General features: G+C 50.8%; 1 protein-coding gene and 1 long non-coding RNA gene across 2 annotated transcripts in view; both read right to left on the bottom strand.

Moving 5' to 3' along the window:
• The window catches only part of LOC141727740 (uncharacterized), a 572,619-nt gene that overhangs the window by 405,831 nt on the left and 149,990 nt on the right, over positions 1 to 16,798 (bottom strand). The gene's annotated exons all lie outside the window — the stretch shown is intronic.
• Positions 1,715 to 9,485, bottom strand: LOC141727757 (olfactory receptor 14J1-like). Its single transcript, XM_074534041.1, has 2 exons — positions 9,464 to 9,485; positions 1,715 to 2,322 (listed from the first exon to the last, which is right to left on the bottom strand). The coding sequence occupies exons 1-2, from the start codon at positions 9,483 to 9,485 to the stop codon at positions 1,715 to 1,717; spliced, it is 630 nt and encodes a 209-aa protein (XP_074390142.1).

The raw sequence follows: 16,798 nt of genomic DNA, 5'->3' as shown, positions 1-16,798 counted from the left end.
GTTGCTCTGCACGGTCTCATGGATCCAAGGACACCAGTGTGACAGGTGTCCTTGTCAGGTGGACATCAGGTGCAGGGCCTGATATTACGAAGAGGCCATTGTGACTCTGAGGGGCCGCATGGAAACAAGGACATCTTTGCAGAAGACACCAAGCTGAGTGTGAGTGTGGATCTGCTGGAGGGCAGGAGGGCTCTGCACAGGGCTCTGCACAGGCTGGATCCAGGGCCCAGATCACACAAAGTGTGGTTTAACAAGTCCAAGTCCGGGGTCCTGCACTTTGGCCAGAGTGCTACAGGCTGGGGACAGAGGGGCTGGACAGCAGCCAGGCAGAAAGGGACAAACAGGGACTGATAGACAGCAGGCTGGACATGAGGCATCAGTGTGCCCAGGTGGGCAAGTAGGCCAATGGCTCCTGGCCTGGATCAGGAGGGTGTGGCCAGCAGGAGCAGGGCAGGGATTCTTCCCATGTGCTCCGCACTGGTTGGGCAGCACCTCGAGTGCTGTGTCCAGTTCTGGGCCCCCTGTGATGAGCAAAAAGATCAAATTTGTTCCAGGGAAAAGTAAAGAAAGCAAAGGTAATGGAAAGGAAATGCTCAGGGCAGTTTGAGGGTGGCTGCCAGGCAGCCCTGGCTCTGAGCAAGAGTCTGCAGTGGGACAGGAAACTCCCAGCCAATGGGAACAAACTTTCTGGCTGACTGCAGAGGCCAGGACAAAGCTGAGTGGTTTCCCTGGTGTCCCCCAGCCCTTGCTGGCCCCAGGGGCTGATGGCATTTGTGCTCCCTCAGGTTCATGTCCCCACACCAACAGCATGGGGGTGCTCCCCCTGCTGTGTGCAATGCAAACAGGGGCTGCTGAGCCAGTGCTGCCGTGTCTGTGCCTGCAAGGATGGGGCACCTGTGTGAGCTGGGGGAGAGGCCAGGGCTGCAGAGGGGGGATGTTGTTTGCAGCTCCATGAGGATGCTCTGGGACGCTGCCCTGGGCTGTGCAGCGCACTGGGGATGGATCAGCCCCTGCTCTGCTGCTCCTTCCCATCTGCCCCAGGGCCCTTGCAGAGCCCCAGCCATGCTGTTTGTCCCCAGCCTGCCCATGGCCAGACTGCGGCTGCTCACAGGGGTTTCTGTGCTGAGCATTGGCCTGGGTGTGTTCTTGAGAGAGCCTGGGCAAGGAGCCTGGAGCCCCCAGGGCCTGGCCTGAGGCGTCAGCGCTGCCCCAGTAGTGCCCATGGCCTGTCCCTGCTGCAGCCCCGGCACTGCCACCCCCAGGGCTGTGCCTGGCCCCGAGAGCACTCAGGCCCTGCAGCAACACCAGGGCCACCAGGGCAGCGGGGCAGGGCCACGGCAGCAGCACTTGCAACACCAAGTGCTGCTGCTGCTGGGCACAGCTGCTGGGCCAGCACTGATCTGCCCCCAGCTCTGCACACAGACATTGCTGCTGCAGCGCAAGAGAAGGCAACACAAGGGCATCTCTGCAGAAAACTTTGCTGGGAGATCTTTTAGTTCCTTTAAAGCCACCAAGAATGCAGCCCCTCATTGACACAGTCTGTGGCCACAGGGAATGTGGAGAGAAGCAAAATGAGAAAAGGCACAAACATTGGCATATCTTTGTGGAGAAGATTATAAAACTAAAACACAGACAAAAATTTTCAAAATTAAAACAACAAGAATTATCAAAGTTAACTTTTATTACAAGTGATTTGTAGAAATTGGCCAGCAGTTTAATGTTTGTGATACCATCCAATCATCAGTCTCCTCACTGCAGCACTGAGGTCCTTGTTCCTCAGGCTGTAGATGAGGGGGTTAAGGGCTGGAGGCACCACTGAGTAGAGAACTGACAGGGCCATGTCCAGAGCTGGGGAGGAGATGGAGGAAGGCTTCAGGTGGGCAAATATGGCAGTGCTAACAAACAGGAAGACGACTGTAAGGTGAGGGAAGCAGGTGGAAAAGGCTTTGTGCCGTCCCTGCTCAGAGGGGATCCTCAGCACAGCCCTGAAGATCTGCACATAGGAGAAAACAATGAACACAAAACAACCCAATACCAAACAGGAACTAACAGCAATGAGCCAAAGTTCCTTGAGGTTGGAGTGTGAGCAGGAGAGCTTGAGGATCTGTGGGATTTCACAGAACTGGCCCAGGGCATTGCCATGGCACAGGGGCAGGGAAAATGTATTGGCTGTGTGCATGAGAGCATTGAGAAAGGCACTGGCCCAGGCAGCTGCTGCCATGTGGGCACAAGCTCTGCTGCCCAGGAGGATCCCATAGTGCAGGGGTTTACAGATGGACACATAGCGGTCGTAGCACATGACGGTCAGGAGGGAAAGCTCTGCTACAATAAAGAAGAGAAAGAAAAAGAGCTGAGCAGCACATCCTGTGTTGGAGATGTTCCTGATGTCCCAGAGGGAATTGTGCATGGCTTTGGGGACAGTGGTGCAGATGGAGCCCAGGTCGCTGAGGGCCAGGTTGAGCAGGAAGAAGAACATGGGCGTGTGCAGGTGGTGGCCGCAGGCTACGGCGCTGATGATGAGGCCGTTGCCCAGGAGGGCAGCCAGGGAGATGCCCAGCAAGAGGCAGAAGTGCAGGAGCTGCAGCTGCCGCGTGTCTGCCAATGCCAGCAGGAGGAAGTGCCTGATGGAGCTGCTGTTGTACATTTACTGTGCCTTGGCATGGGGATCTGTAAGAAAAGCAATCACAGAGAATTTGGGTTTGGAGAGGACTTTAAATATCCCAGCACAGCCTGGGGGCACTTTCCCACCACTGCCTGCCCAGGGCTCTGCTGCCTGGAGCTGTCCCTGCCAGCAGCTGCTCCCTGTGCCCAGGGCTGGGCCCTGCCAGTGCTGCCAGAGCCCAGCCCAGCCCTGGGGGCTCAGCTCTGCCCTGCAGACCCCTCCCCGCTCAGGCACTGCCCAGGGACAGCTCTGGCTCTCTAGACTCTGATGGCTCTATCAGAGCAACCCTGAGGAGGCTGAAAAAGCAAAATTGATGCAGCTTCTAGTGGGCCCTGTGCAGGTTTCTGTCAGTGCCTGGCTTAGTAAGATCTGAGAAAAAGCTTTTTTTTCTCAACCTTAACTGAGAGATTAATATCAATGTGCAATTTTTCATCCTGGCAACAGAGAGCAGTAGATTAAAAAAAGCAAGATTTTCCATTTTATGCAGCCCCAGCCTTGCTGTGCTCCTTGTATAACCTACTTGGAAATATTCTACAGATAATTTCATGCTGGGAGCAGTCCTGAACAATGCAGCATCCTCCCCACACAAGGAGAACACTTCCAAGCCTGACCAGCTGTCTCCTCCCACCCAGACCTTGTCCCCCAGTGCTGGGAGCAGCTGCCAGGGCTGGCTGAGAGCTGTCCCTGGCAGGCAGCAGAGTCCCTGCCCCAGCACAGCGCCCTGGGCTGCAGGACCCTGCTCTGCACGACAGCCCTGGGCACCCCTGGCTGCTCTGCACAAGAGACAATCAGAGAATGTACTCACAGGGTCTGCAGGCTTTGGGATGTTCCAGCTTTAGGAGATGGCTCCAGGAGCTGCAGCTGCATTGTCCTGCAGCCAGAGGTTCCTGTGCCAAGGGCTGGCAGTGATTGTGCCCCAGGCACTTCTCAGCCCCTTCCCAGCTCTGACTGATTGAAGCTCTCTGTGCCTCTGTGCTGTGCCTGGGGTGGCTGCAGGCAGTGCCCCAGCCCTGCTGGGCTGGCAGAAGAGCTGCTCATCAAGAGAAATGTGCTTTTGAAACTCTTCTTGGTTACCAGGAGCTGCCTCTGTGCCAGGAGCCCAGCCCAGCTCAGCAGCACAGACACAGCACAAGGACTTTAATGAGCCTCTGGGGCTTTGTGCTCAGGCCCTGAACATCAGTCCCTGAGCGGGAGCTGAAGAAACCTCTCCAGAACTCCAAGTCAGAATCCAACTCCATCTTTCTGGAGTTTTAATGGGTCCCACTGAGGAGCACAAATGAGAAAATGTCCCCAGGCAGAGCAGAGAACTGGAGGCAGTGATGCCAGGTGGGGACAAAGAGAAGTCAAGTCTTGGTGCCCTGGGGCACAGCAGGGTCTGTGCCACCAAGGGTTGTGAGGAGACACCTTGTTCTGAGGCTCTGGGGCCTCCTGGCACAGCCCCAGCCAAGCTGGGCACTGTCAGCCCCTTGTCCTGCCCTCATCATTCCCCCCTAGCCCACATCCCATTGGCCTCAAGGATCTGCTGGAAGGAGTCCCTGGAGAGCCTTGCTCAGGAATGGCCCTGGGGGCTCCTGAATGCTCCCTGTAGGGACTGCAGGTTTTTGAAAGGACTTTGGGTTTTGCTTTTGCTTTGGAGTCTCTGAGAGGTTTGTGCAATCATGGCCTCCAATTATCTGCTGTAATTAGTCCCTGGAGAGGCTTTGTCAGTAACAACACTCAGTGGGGCTCATTAATACTACAGGGTACTTCAGTTTTTTTAAGGTACTTGGTATTTCCCTTTTGATACACACTGTGTGAGAGGATTGTGCAATCATTGCCCCAATTATCTGTCTGAATGAGTCCCTGGAGAGCTTTGTACTTACACTGAGTGGGGCTCATTAATGCCTTGAGATACTAAAGGTTTTTAAGGTACTTTATAGATTTTAGTATACTTTTAGGTACTTTTAAGGAATTTCCTTCCAAAATTGAGTGTCTGAGAGGTTTTTGTGCCATCCTGACCTCCAGTTCTCTTGTCCAAGGCCTCCATGAAGATCCTTTGTTGGGTATCTTCCCTCTTTCTCTTTTACAACAAATATGGAACTGAAAGAATTTTGTAAGTCTTTCTAAAAGCATCCAAACAAACATGGGACAATTAACAATACAGCAACAACCACTAAGAGAATTAATAGTCCTCTTTCAGCTAGACATCATCCAACCTTTTAGTCCCTTGGATTGGAAGAGTTTATTGAACCAGTCCTTGTTTTCCACTTGAAGCTTCTTGAACCCTTCCTTCAGTACCTGAATGCTCTTGTGGATTGACTTGCTGTGGCTGGAGAGGTTCATGCAACACATGCCCTCAGAGTCTACACAGCCATGCCCATGTGCCCAGAGTAAAAACTCTATCGCTGTTCTGCAAGGTGGCATGTCTGATGGTCTCTATGTCTGAGAGCAGGCCACTCATTGTGAGGGAGGTAGCATTGGTTTGCTTACTTAAGAGGCACCCAAGATGGTCTAATGGTCTTAAAGCTTTAGCTGCAGCCACCCAAGGCAGTCCAAATTGGGGGTGCTACCATCTGACACCTGGATTAAAGCTTTCAAAGCTATCTCTTTGATATCATCCAATACTTCTCTGGGCATACCTGCTGCTTGATCATCTTGTTGGCTGTGTTGTCCTTCTCCAGCTTGATGGTTCATTGTCAATTCTGCCTTTGCCTCATTATTAACATAGTCATTGCTATTAATTGATTTAGTATATACTTCCATCCCCCTTCCCACAGGGTGTATTCTGTAGGTGACAACAACATGGTCATAATATATTTTAAATCTTAGTGGGTTAAGATACATGCTGTAAACATGGCCCTCATTAGGCCATTAAAACAAGGTTGGTCCCTCCTATGGTCTTTAGCTGCCCTACACAGATCTGTGATTTCATTGTAAACCAATGGCTGATACCTGGGATTCTGCCCCCTTCTTTCATAACATACAGCGACAATGAGGAATTTTGAGACTATTTGCCAGTCTCGTTCCTTTCCTAGGGATCTTCTGGGGTTGAAGAGTGAGGTGGCTCTGAGGAGTCCAAACTGTCTTCTGGGGAGGAAGAATAACTTGGAGCAGAAACATTCAGATTAGAAATAGTCTGACCATTAGGCGTAGTATCTTTGACCTGTGGGGTTATATTGTTGCCAGAGGGTGAGGCAAGGGGCACTGCTATTTTTTCAGGTATTGGGGAGGAGGGGCCTGGATTTAGGATGGCATACTTCCAGGCTGGCCTTCTGGAAGCATGGCCCAGAGTGAAGGTGGAAGGTGGAATGATTGAAAATGGAGGCGTAGCCTGCAGTCATGGGGGTGGAGTCTGGAGGTTCATTCAGGGTGGAAAGAGAAGGTTGTGGTAGCAGGAAGTGGAGGAGCCAAGATGGAGGGAGGACGGTCAGGCTCAGGGGCATCTGGAAAATTTTTAACCATCCACCTCAAGATTGATTTTAATTTTTTCTTTGCAGTTATTTTGTCATGATCAGTGAGAATTAACTTAAAACATCTGTATACACACCTTTCTACTTTGGACATCTGGCTGCCCATTTTCCTCTTTCTCCACCTTAGGTGGAACAGCCACTGGAACACCCCAAATCAGTTATGGGATGTGGATGCGTATTGTAAAAATACAGTAGCAAAATGGGCAATAATTGTCCTGCATTTCCCCAAACCTACCTGCAATCCTAGGCAGGAGAAACTGTTATTGTTCCCTGTGAATCCTGGCAAAGGTCCCTCGAAATAATGATGAATCTGCTGGCCTGACAGAACCCAAAATCCCAGGGAGCGCTGGCCTATCCATCAGCTAACCCCAGCTGACATGATTTGTCATACAAAGAACAGCACAAATGTCAGGGTCCCTGTTCAGGTGCCAAAAGTCACAATGAGGGTGGCTGTAGCAAACCTTTCTGGTTCCCCAACTTCAGGGCAAGCGTGGTTAAAATGAAAAGGATCAGATGCTGGGGAAGATGAAACAGGAAACACTTATAAATATTATTGCCTGGCAATACATTTTGAGAATATGGAAACTATAAGTGAGATTGAAATGAAAGCAAGCTTTGAGATACCAAGCCTTAGTTACTGAACAACTGGAAAAAAATGGTATGGCTGGCTGAAGGTAATCTTCTTTTGATGAAACAATACCCTCTGCTTGCAGACAAGTTCAAGGGTCAGAGCAGACCCTACTAGCTATGCGGAAGGGGTCCAAAGAGTACTTTTCAGGGTTTAAAATAAAACACAGTATGGTCATGTAATCATTCTTATAGGCTGTATATAAATGCTATAAGATTTGTATCTTGTATTATATTGTTTAGTGAAAATTAGAATATGCAGCACAGAAGATTTATTGTATTGTAACAGGAACGCCCCTCCTCTTTCTGGCATCCATTTTTGGCGCCTCTTTCGAGCTCCTCTTTTGGGCCTGCTCTGCGCTGTGGCTGGCAGCTCCAAACAAGGCCCCTGCACCCACACCCTTTGCAATAAACCACAAGTTCCGAGACCTGGCTTCAGACATCTCTTGTCTCTGTCCGTCCCAACCGTCCTAGTCCCCAGTGATCCTACAAGCAGGATCAATGGAGTTGTCAAAAAAAACTTTAATAGCAGGGTGAAAAACAATAAACATGGAGAAGTCCAGCACAGTACAAGGGGTGGGATTCAAAGACCTGAGGTAAAGGCGAAGAAACAATATATAAACTTGAGGGTAGAACACTCTAGAACAATAACCATATAGGGGACACAAGTAACCAATAGAGGAGGAGAACTTGGACAACTTAGCATAACAACACTAAAGGCTTATGGGGGAACTCTCAAACTCACCCTAAGTTAAACAAATGATTCCCAGGGCTTAAAATCACGCCCAATACTTCTGGGGTAAAATCTGACTGACTCTGAGTTACAGCTGGGCTAACTCCCATATCGCTGCTTTACTCTGGTGCCTTGGGACCATGCAGACCAACAGAGCCACAAAGATGTCCTGGCTTCCACGAGGCTCCACAGTGTCCACAGTGGATCCACGGTGCTCTGCAGTGTCACAATGGCCCCTTCATTTCACAAGGCTCCCAAATGTCACATTGGTCTCTATAGGAAGGAAACCACAGAGCCCCCATGTTTCAGGAGCTGATGAACAGCCACCACCAGAGGCCAAGGCAAGACCTGTCTGTCCTGGCAGGTTTGCTTGGAGCAACTCATGGATATTTGAAATATGAATGTGGAGTCCTAATTTAAAACATTTGTGCCTGGAGAAGAGGGATAGGGGTTTCTTCATAAAAAGAAAAGCAGAGAGCCCTTTCCAGTGTTTGGAAAACAGGTAAGTGCTGCCCCTCAGGAGTCAAAGACCAGCCAGACTTGTCTGTCCTGGCGACTTGTCTGGCAGCAATCCTTGCATACACAGAAATTTGGAGGTGGAATCCAAATTTTGGCCATGGATACCTGGAAAAAAGGGACAGTTCTTTTGAAGAGCCCAGAGCCCCAGTGTTTCAGGGGCAGATGGGAGTGGCCTTCCACATTCAAAGGTCAGCCAAACCTGTCAGGTGACCCCAGGGAAACCAAGGCAGCCACACCTATTTCATGTTCCCTTGGCTCCACAGGGCCCTGCAGTGTCACAATGGTTTTCTTGCTTCCATGATGCCCTAAGGTGTCATAATGGCCCCTTGCTTAGTCAAGTCCTTAAGGATCTTAATACTCTCCATAGTTCCACAAGGCCCCACAGTGTCCTAATGGCCTTTGGGTTCCATGAAGCCCTGCTGTGTCACCATTGCCCCTTGGTTCCATTGGGGCTCAGTAGTACAAGAATGATTCCCTTGATTCCACAACTTCCCATAGTGTGAGAATAGCCTCATGGAAGCATGGGACCCTGCAGGGTCACAATGTTCCTTTGGTTCCATGGGGCCCCACAGTGTCACAATGGTCTCCATGATTCCGTGGGGCCTTGCAATGCCACAATGTTCTCCATGGATCCACAGCGCCCTGCAGGATCACAATGGCCCTTTGGCTCCACGAGGCCCTGAAATGCAGCAATGGCCTCTTGGTTCCACAAAGCCCTGCTGCTTCACACTGGGCCCTTGGGACCATGTAGCCCAAGAGAGACACAAAGATGTCCTTGGCTCCATGGTGCTCCGCAGTGTCACAATGATCCCCGTGGTTCCACAAGTTCCTACAGTGTAACAATGCCCTTTTGCTCAAAAATGTCCCGCAGTGTCAAAGTGGTCTCCATAGGAAGGAAAGAACCGAGCCCCAGGTCATATGAGAGGCAGTCCCGAGAGGCTGAGGCTAGCCACAATTGATTGTATTGGCAAATTTTGTTTGGGAGCAACCCTTGGATATAGGGAATTTTAGAGGTTGAATCCTAATTTTGGCCATTGGAGCCTAGACAAGAAAGACTGTTCTTTTCCACAGAAAGGAAAACCCAGAGCCCCAGTGCTTCACAGTCAGATGAGAAGTGGCCCTTGGCGTGTCAAATTCAGGGGGACCGCTCAGACAGTCCCCAGGAGGCCAAAGCAGGCAGACCTGTTCCATGCTCCCTTGATTTCATGGGTCCCCATACTACCACCCCATACTGTATTCTCCTTGATTGCATGAAGTCTTGCAATGTCACAATGGCTTCTTGGTTTCATGAGCCCCAACAGAGTCACAAAGGTCCATTTCACGCAGACCTGCTGTGAAACAATGGCTCCTTGTTTCTATTTTAAATCAATCACAATCAAACCTCAGTTTGATCATTGATCCTTGCTTCCATAGGGCCCATGATTTGCACAATGGTTTCCTTGATTCCGTGATTCCTGGATTCCTCAGTCTCACCATAGTTTTCTTGGATCTCCATTGTCACAACTGACCTATGGTTCCATGAGATTCTGTAATGTCACCGTGGTCGCTATCAGAGGCTGGATGAGATCAATGTCCCGAGACACCTTGGGATGCTCGGAATGCCCGTGTGGGGCCAGGGCTGGGGCGGGCCTTGGTTTGTGGTGGGACAGAGCCCCGCCCCCAACCCTGGCAGAGCTGTCAATCACACAGCAGGAGGAGTGGTAACTTTCACAGACTTGCTTCTGTGGCCACTGGAGCTGACGGGTTGGTTAGCCACTCTCGGAGTGACTGGTGGAGACTACGAGTCCTGCCACTCCCAGGTTCTCCATGAGAATCCCGAGTAGTGGCTCTGTCTGCGGCGTGGTGATGCAGGTGAGAGCAGGACTGCGAAGAACTGTGGTAAAGGAATGAAGGAGCGGACATGCGTGTGGATGCCATGGCGCTTTATTTGACCCAGGCGGGGCCAGTGATGGTGTCAGGAAAAAGCCGTTAGGGAGGCATTTAAAAAGGGGAAGGGGGTAATGGAAGGAGACACGAGGGACCAATGAACAAAGCCCAGGGGAGGAGCGAGAGACACAACTAAACCAATAGGAAGGGCCAAGGGGAGGGAAGAGGCTTGGGAGAAAAATCATATGCTAGGTGAGGGATGATTGACATAAAAGATTCTCGACATAAAGGGGATGGTTACAATGATTGACAGGTAACAGGTGGGAGGAACAAACCATTAGGAGGGAGAACGTGGGGGGACTTGAGGGTCAAACAAAAATCTTAGCTTATAAAAACTAACCAACTTTACAATAAACCCATATAAAACACACACAATGCTACAACTTTCTGCTGATTGGCAGAGCTGCCAATCAATAATACAACAGGCAGAGCTGGTGCTACTCTGACTCTGACTGGGCAAGTGACTGGCAGTCCCACCCCAGGGGCAGGCCCATGAAGGCCCAGGGGGCTAAAAGCCGGAGCACGAGGCCAGCCTGTGGTCTGGATCCTGCCTTCTAATGGGGTTCCTCTTTGGCAATGCTGGAATCCCAGCACTTGGCACCTATGTGGGTGTCTCTCTGTAGATCTTCTGTCTTTCTGTTCTCTATTTCTTCTTCTAATCCTACTTACCTGGAATATTTTTGGCTAACTTGACATCTTAAGGGGAAATGTTTTTAGGTTAAATGGGCTAAGTAAATGACAGTAATGCTTTGATAAGAGTTTTATGTTGAAGTGGATGTTGTATTAAATGCTTAGCCCAAGTTCCTTGATTGTCTCTATTTTGCCAGTAAAATTTTGTGTAATTTTGACCTCTTAGCTCAGTTGGTTAGGGCATGGTGCTGGTATCACTGAGGCTGTGGGTTCAATTCCTGAGTGGGCCATTCACTTAAGAGCTGGACTTGATGATCCTTGTGGATCCCTTGCTATTAAGAGTATTCTTTAGCATCTGTCTGTGTTGAGAATATCTGGTTGGTGTTTCTCCTGTGCACCAAACTCAAGTCAAGGAACCTTTGGTTACCCCCAGCATTTCAGTGTTCTGGGGTGTTCCAGCCCTGCAGGCTCACAATGGTCTCTTGTTTCCATGAGGCCCCACAGTGTCCCACTGGCCCCTTGCTTCCATGGGCCCCAACAGTGCCACAATGATCCCCTTGGTTCCACAACTTCCCACTGTGTCCCACTGGCTCTTTGGTTCCATGAGGATCTGCAGTGTCACACAGGTTTATGACATTTGTCCTTGCTGCCCCTCACATCCCACTGCCCCACAAACAGCCCCGAGCCACCCGTGAGGAACAGGCCCTGCTGTCCCAGGCTGGGCTCAGGGCTTGGCCTTTCTGCTTCCCCCAGCCAGCCCAGGCCTTGCTCAGCATTGCAGTTCCCTGTTCTGAGCCTTTGGCTGCCTGCAATCCTGGCCTCAAGGATCTGCTCTCACCAGGCCTGGGCAGCCGTTGGCAGTCCCTGCCCTCAGTGGGGCCCAGTGATGCTCCAAGGGACTTGGACTTTTGCTGCTGATCCCTTGAGCAGCTTCTTCAGCCTCCTCTCAGCGCCTGAGGGTGTTGGACTCAGCCCCAAATCCACCCTGGGGCTCAATAAAATACAAAAAGCCCTTGGTGGCTCTTTGTCTTCCTTCAATGGTCTTGAACTCTCCAGTACTTGAACAGCTGATTGGAGTCAGTTTGGAGTTCTGTTAAGGACGAAGACTTTCAAGTGCACCTCATGACTTTTATTTGTTTACTAAATTAATCTTTTTTTATTTTCCATTTCAGAGAAGAGCTGATAGAAGCATTCCCTAGATTATATTGATGCTGAATGTCTCCTTAGGAGGTCTGTGCATGGAAAAGAATGAGCTCCTTGAGGGCTGACCCTGTTTGGACAAGCTGCTCCTCACCCCCAGCCTCACCATGTCTGACATTGGCCCACCTGGCACTGACATCCCTGTGCCCTGCAGCAGAACCTTGTCCCCTGAGCTCTGCAGCTTCATGTCCCAGCCCATTGCACCATGTCCCACTTCTCTCCTCAGGGCTCTGCCTGCACATAGGCCCAGGAGAAGTTTTCCTGTTGGGAAGGAAAGAATGGAAAAGCCTGAGCAGGTTTCCTGAACAACAAACCCCACTCAGGAACCACCTGCTCAGTCCAGGCTGCCTGGAATGGTGTCACCTTTCTCCAAATGACAGTGTGAGCAGAAATGATCTCTGGAAGCAGAATTCTCTGAGTCTCCCAGCTGAATTCTCTATCCCTGTCCTTTCCCTGGATCTCTGTTGCAGATGGAAGCTGCTGGTGCCATCCTCACCTTTAACCTCTCTTGGAATGCAAACAGATATTCCGAGGTGTTTTCAGCAGGATCTGCTCAATTTTTCTACAAAACTTTTGTGTTCCTCATGGAACGAAGGGGCCATATGGACACTGAGGGGGTGACATGGAAGCAAGGAGTCAGTTGTGACCCTGGGGTCCATGGAACCAAGGGGCCATGGTGACACAGCAGTGCCAAATGGATCCAGTGGTCCATTGTGACACTGTCGGTCCAAGAAGACCATGGAGACACTCCCAGAACCTCATGGAACCAAGGTGTCCATGGTGACCCAGTGGGACTGCATGGAGCCAATGGTCCATGGTGACACTGCCCATCCAAGGAGGCCATTTGGACACTGTGGAAGCTCATGGAGTGAGAGAGGCCATTGTGACACTGAAGAACTTCATGGCACCAAATATCCATGGTGACACAGCAGGGCATCATGGGAGCCAAGGAATTGCTGTTGGCTGTAGGGAAACTCATGGAACCAGGGGCCGTTGTGGCACTGCAGAACCAACAGAGCTGCTGGACCTTGTGCCCTGGCCCTGCACAGCTCCTTGGGAGCAACAGCAGGAGCAGCTCCCTGGGAGCCTCGGGAATGCCCCTCTGAGATCCACGGCACCCCGTCCCAGGGGCTGGAATGGCAGTTCCCAGCCAGGAAAAGATTTTCCTCCCCTGGGAGGCAAAGCTCTTAAGAAGGAGCCAAAGGCCAAGTGGAGCAAGATCTTACAGTGACATTTCACTGCCAGCCTTCATAACTTCATCCACGGTTGTTGTAGCTCCTGGATTGGGAATTAAATCAGGGCAGGGTCGTTGGTGGGATCTGCCCTGGGTCAAGAGAGTCACTGAAAGAGAAACAGAGCAGGCAAAGAGAGGCAGGAGAGAAAGGAGGACACAAACACAATAAGCTGGGAAGGTGGCACTCTGAAAAACAGACCAGAACTGACTGAAAAGGAGTGGGACAGAAATCAATAGTTCTGAAAGTTTCATTTACTATCAAAATAGATCACATGCACCCAGACCTACACATTCTCAATCCCACACCCTCAAATTTGGATCCCACTTCTCCCAGTCTCCTTCCAATCCCATTTCACCCTGGAGACTGTGGAATCAAGTAGATTTGGCATGGGACTGAGTTTTCTTTGGTGAGAATAAGGCGTATTTACATGGATTGAGCAATTTTGGGGTAAAATTGAGGTGTTTTCAATGGGATTGAATCATTTTGAGGTGACATACCAACCTGTCTTGAATTCTGGAGTGCAAGGATATGGAGAACATTTGCTGAAATGCCCCAAGAATCCACAAATCTTCCAGAATATGTCCCAAACCCATAAATTCCTGGTCAAGTAATTGTTAACTGATGGAACTTTATATATTTATGATAAATTTCTTTCTTTTTAGTCCTATTTCAGGTGGTTTTAAGTGATAAAGAAAAATCAAGGGGAAATTAGGGCCAAACCAAAAGGATAACCAGCCAGGTGTCCTCCCAGCACAGATCACTGAATGTGGGTCACCAGGGCTGTGCCCAACGTGGATCCTCCCATGGGGGATGAAGCTGGAGTGGTGCAGGAAGCTCTTCCTGCAATTGGAGCATTTCCCGGGCTTCCCTTACTGGTGCCTCCGTTGGTGTCTGGTCAAGGGAGAGCTGCTGGTGAAGCTCTTCCCACACTGGGGAAACTCGTAGGGCCTCTCCCCAGCATAGAGGCGCCGGTGGGTGACGAGGGTGGAGTTGTGCTTGAATCCCTTCCCGCAGTCGGGGCAGTGGAAGGGCCTCTCATCCGTGTGAGTGCGCTCATGCAGGAGTAGACTGGAGCTGGTCTGAAACCTCTTCCCACACTGGGGACACTTGTAGGGTATTGGAATAAGAATCCCAATATAACCAGTTAGATGGTGCCTGGGCCAGTTCTGACCCTCGCTGCTGGGCCAAAGGCAGCACTGGGGTGTTTTACCCCAGAGATACCTTGGCTGCTGGAGAGTGCAGCGGGGCACAGACGCAAGTCCAGGCTTGTCAGGACTCCGTTTGCCTCAGGGGAGAGAGCTTCTGGCGATGGTGAAGAGAAGAAGGAGTGGATTCTGCTGGCGGGTTATATCCAGATGTTTATTCCACGGGTACAGAGGTCTGAGCTGGGGCAATTCCTCCAACAGAATGGAGGCCACATGGTCTCATTAACCTTTTAAGCTCAGGGCAGGAGAAGGGGAGGGGACAGGTGAGCCACCAACCAGGTGAAGGGGCAGGGTCTCAAGGGACTAGGGACACCTATACGGGCCAATGTCCCCCAGGCCTGAGGGACCAATCACACGACGCCTTGCTGGTATGTTAGCCTGATTGACAGGGCACACTCAGCGAGGGGCGAGGGGGAAGGGAGAAGGTAAAACAGGACATTGCAACACACCACAACAGTAGGGCCTCTCTCCAGTGTGGATGCACTGGTGGATGATGAGGTGGGAGCCGCGCTTGAAGCCCTTCCCACAGTCGGGGCAGAGGAAGGGCCTCACATCTGTGTGAATTCGCTGGTGGCGGAGGAGGTGAGAGCTGCTCTGAAACCTCTTCTGGCACTCGGGACACTCGTAGGGCTTCTCTCCCGTGTGGATGCGTTGGTGGGTCACAAGGGTGGATCTGTGGCTGAAGCCCTTCCCACACTCCCCACACTCGTATGGCCATTCCCCTGTGTGAATCATCTGGTGGCTGATCAGGATGCTGCTCCGCTGAAGCTCTTCCCACACTCCAAGCACTTGTGGGACTTCTCCCCATCATGAAGCTGCTCCTGGGCCACCAGCTCTGAGCTCTGGCTGAAGCTCTGTCCACCTTCCTGGTACAGGGTAGGTCGTTCTTCCTCAGAGCACCCTGGGCTGGGTTTGGAGCCCCTTCTTATGGGGGATGTCTGAGGTTTTTCTTCCCTGTTGGATTCCTGTGCACTAGAGTCGTTCAAAATGGCCTCTTTCACAAGGTATTTCCATGGACATTTTTCCTCCCTGGTCTCCATCCTCAGTTCCTTCCCTGGGGGAGGAAGGACAAGGAGAGGATGGGATTTGCCTCCATGCCAGAGGGAAGGGGAAGGAGATCCCTCCAGTGCATTCCCAGCCAGTCGGGGTTGGCACCGGGGTTGTCCTGCAGCCAGGGGCTGTGCTGGGCTGAGAGCTGGAGCAGGAGAGAGGGGGAAAAGGGCACTGACTTCCTCCTCACCTGCCTGGGTATCCCAGGGCTCTTTCCTCTTCCTCACAGCCTCCTCCTTCATTGAGTCAAGGTTTGGAAATAGGAAATCCTTTTTAGGGAAGAAAACAAGTGGTGCGCACGTTGTCTTTTATACTGGTTTTAAGGCAAACCTGGGGAGGGTCTAAACCAGATTTTCAATTTAATAAGAAAATTTAGATCAAGGCAATGATACAGAAACACTGCCTTAAACTGAGAGAGTCAGGATATAACCTGACACCCTGTTGGTCAGGGTGTTGGCAGCAGTCACATTTAATGGTGGCTGCAGTCCTGTTGGAGTGATGAACGTGACTCTCTCAAAGCAGGGATCCTGCAGAAGGGTCTGGTCTTCCCCTGAAGGTCCAGTGGTGGTTATGGAGCTCTTGTCCTCTGGGAATCCAGTAGGCAAGATGCTCCTGGTGTTGAAAGCCTCAGCTTATATCCAGGTAGGAATGCTTGGATCCTCCACATGGGCAGAGCATCCCACAATGGGATGATGGAATTTTATCAGTCCTGCAGTGACACTCAATGGCCCATTCACAGAAGATATCTCCCCTGGAGGGCGTTATCAGGGCTGAGTCATGGAAGAGATAAAGAACACTGCCCAACCTGTTTATAGCAGTTGATGAAGATGGGGATTGAAAACATGCATTTGGTTACATCTTGCATTACAACCTGAAAAAGTGGGGTAATCCCTGCTCAGGGGGTGAACACCACCCCCCTTACCCAAACTGGCTCAGGTGTAAAACCCCCACCCCAGGAAGGCCACACACACAGGGGACAATGTCACACTTGGCCCTGCCCCAGGGAGGTCTCTGTCCCTGTCACTCCCTTGCTCTCTCCCCTTTTCTCTTTCTTTCCAACACTCTCTCTACCTCACATTTATTGTTCAATAAAATCCACGATGGATTTCGTCTTGTTAGCACATTATCGGTGCAGAGGCATCTCTCTAACAATCTTCTTAACCAGATTGCAACATTATTTTGGCACAGTGTGTTTAGGCGCTGTTCTCTGTGTGCCTTTGACAACATCATGGTTCCCTCCTCTGAGGAGGTTGTGGTTCTCTCTTGAAACTTGGACGCAGCTTCCTCTGAGCGACCTACGAGAGAACTAATGAGAAAAATGGCTGTTGTGGGTGGCCAGTATAAAGGAAATATTTTGTTGTCCTTGCTTGAAAAGTTTGTTAAAATCACTGGAGGAAAGGGAGCAAATGATACCAGCAAGACTGACAAGGTTCATTCACCCCATGGTGAGGAACACAAGGGGCTGCTGAAAGTCCTACAAGAAGCCCAGCTCCAGTAGCTAAATTCCCAATTAACTACTGAATTCCCAGGCCTAATTTCCTTGGAAAATGTGAGAATCATTA

Source organism: Zonotrichia albicollis, unplaced genomic scaffold (genome assembly GCF_047830755.1).
Source record: "Zonotrichia albicollis isolate bZonAlb1 unplaced genomic scaffold, bZonAlb1.hap1 Scaffold_254, whole genome shotgun sequence".
Classification (NCBI taxonomy): Eukaryota; Metazoa; Chordata; class Aves; order Passeriformes; family Passerellidae; genus Zonotrichia; species Zonotrichia albicollis.
The sequence above is the reverse complement of the archived record's forward strand: the minus strand, read 5'-3'. Positions and strand labels throughout refer to the sequence as shown.

Coding starts and splice junctions, on each gene's coding strand:
- LOC141727757 (XM_074534041.1), bottom strand. CDS start 9,485: ATGGAGATCCAAGAAAACTATG. Junction 2,323..9,463: donor GGAGATCCAAGAAAACTATG/GTGAGACTGAGG, acceptor TCTTTATTGTAG/CAGAGCTTTCCCTCCTGACC.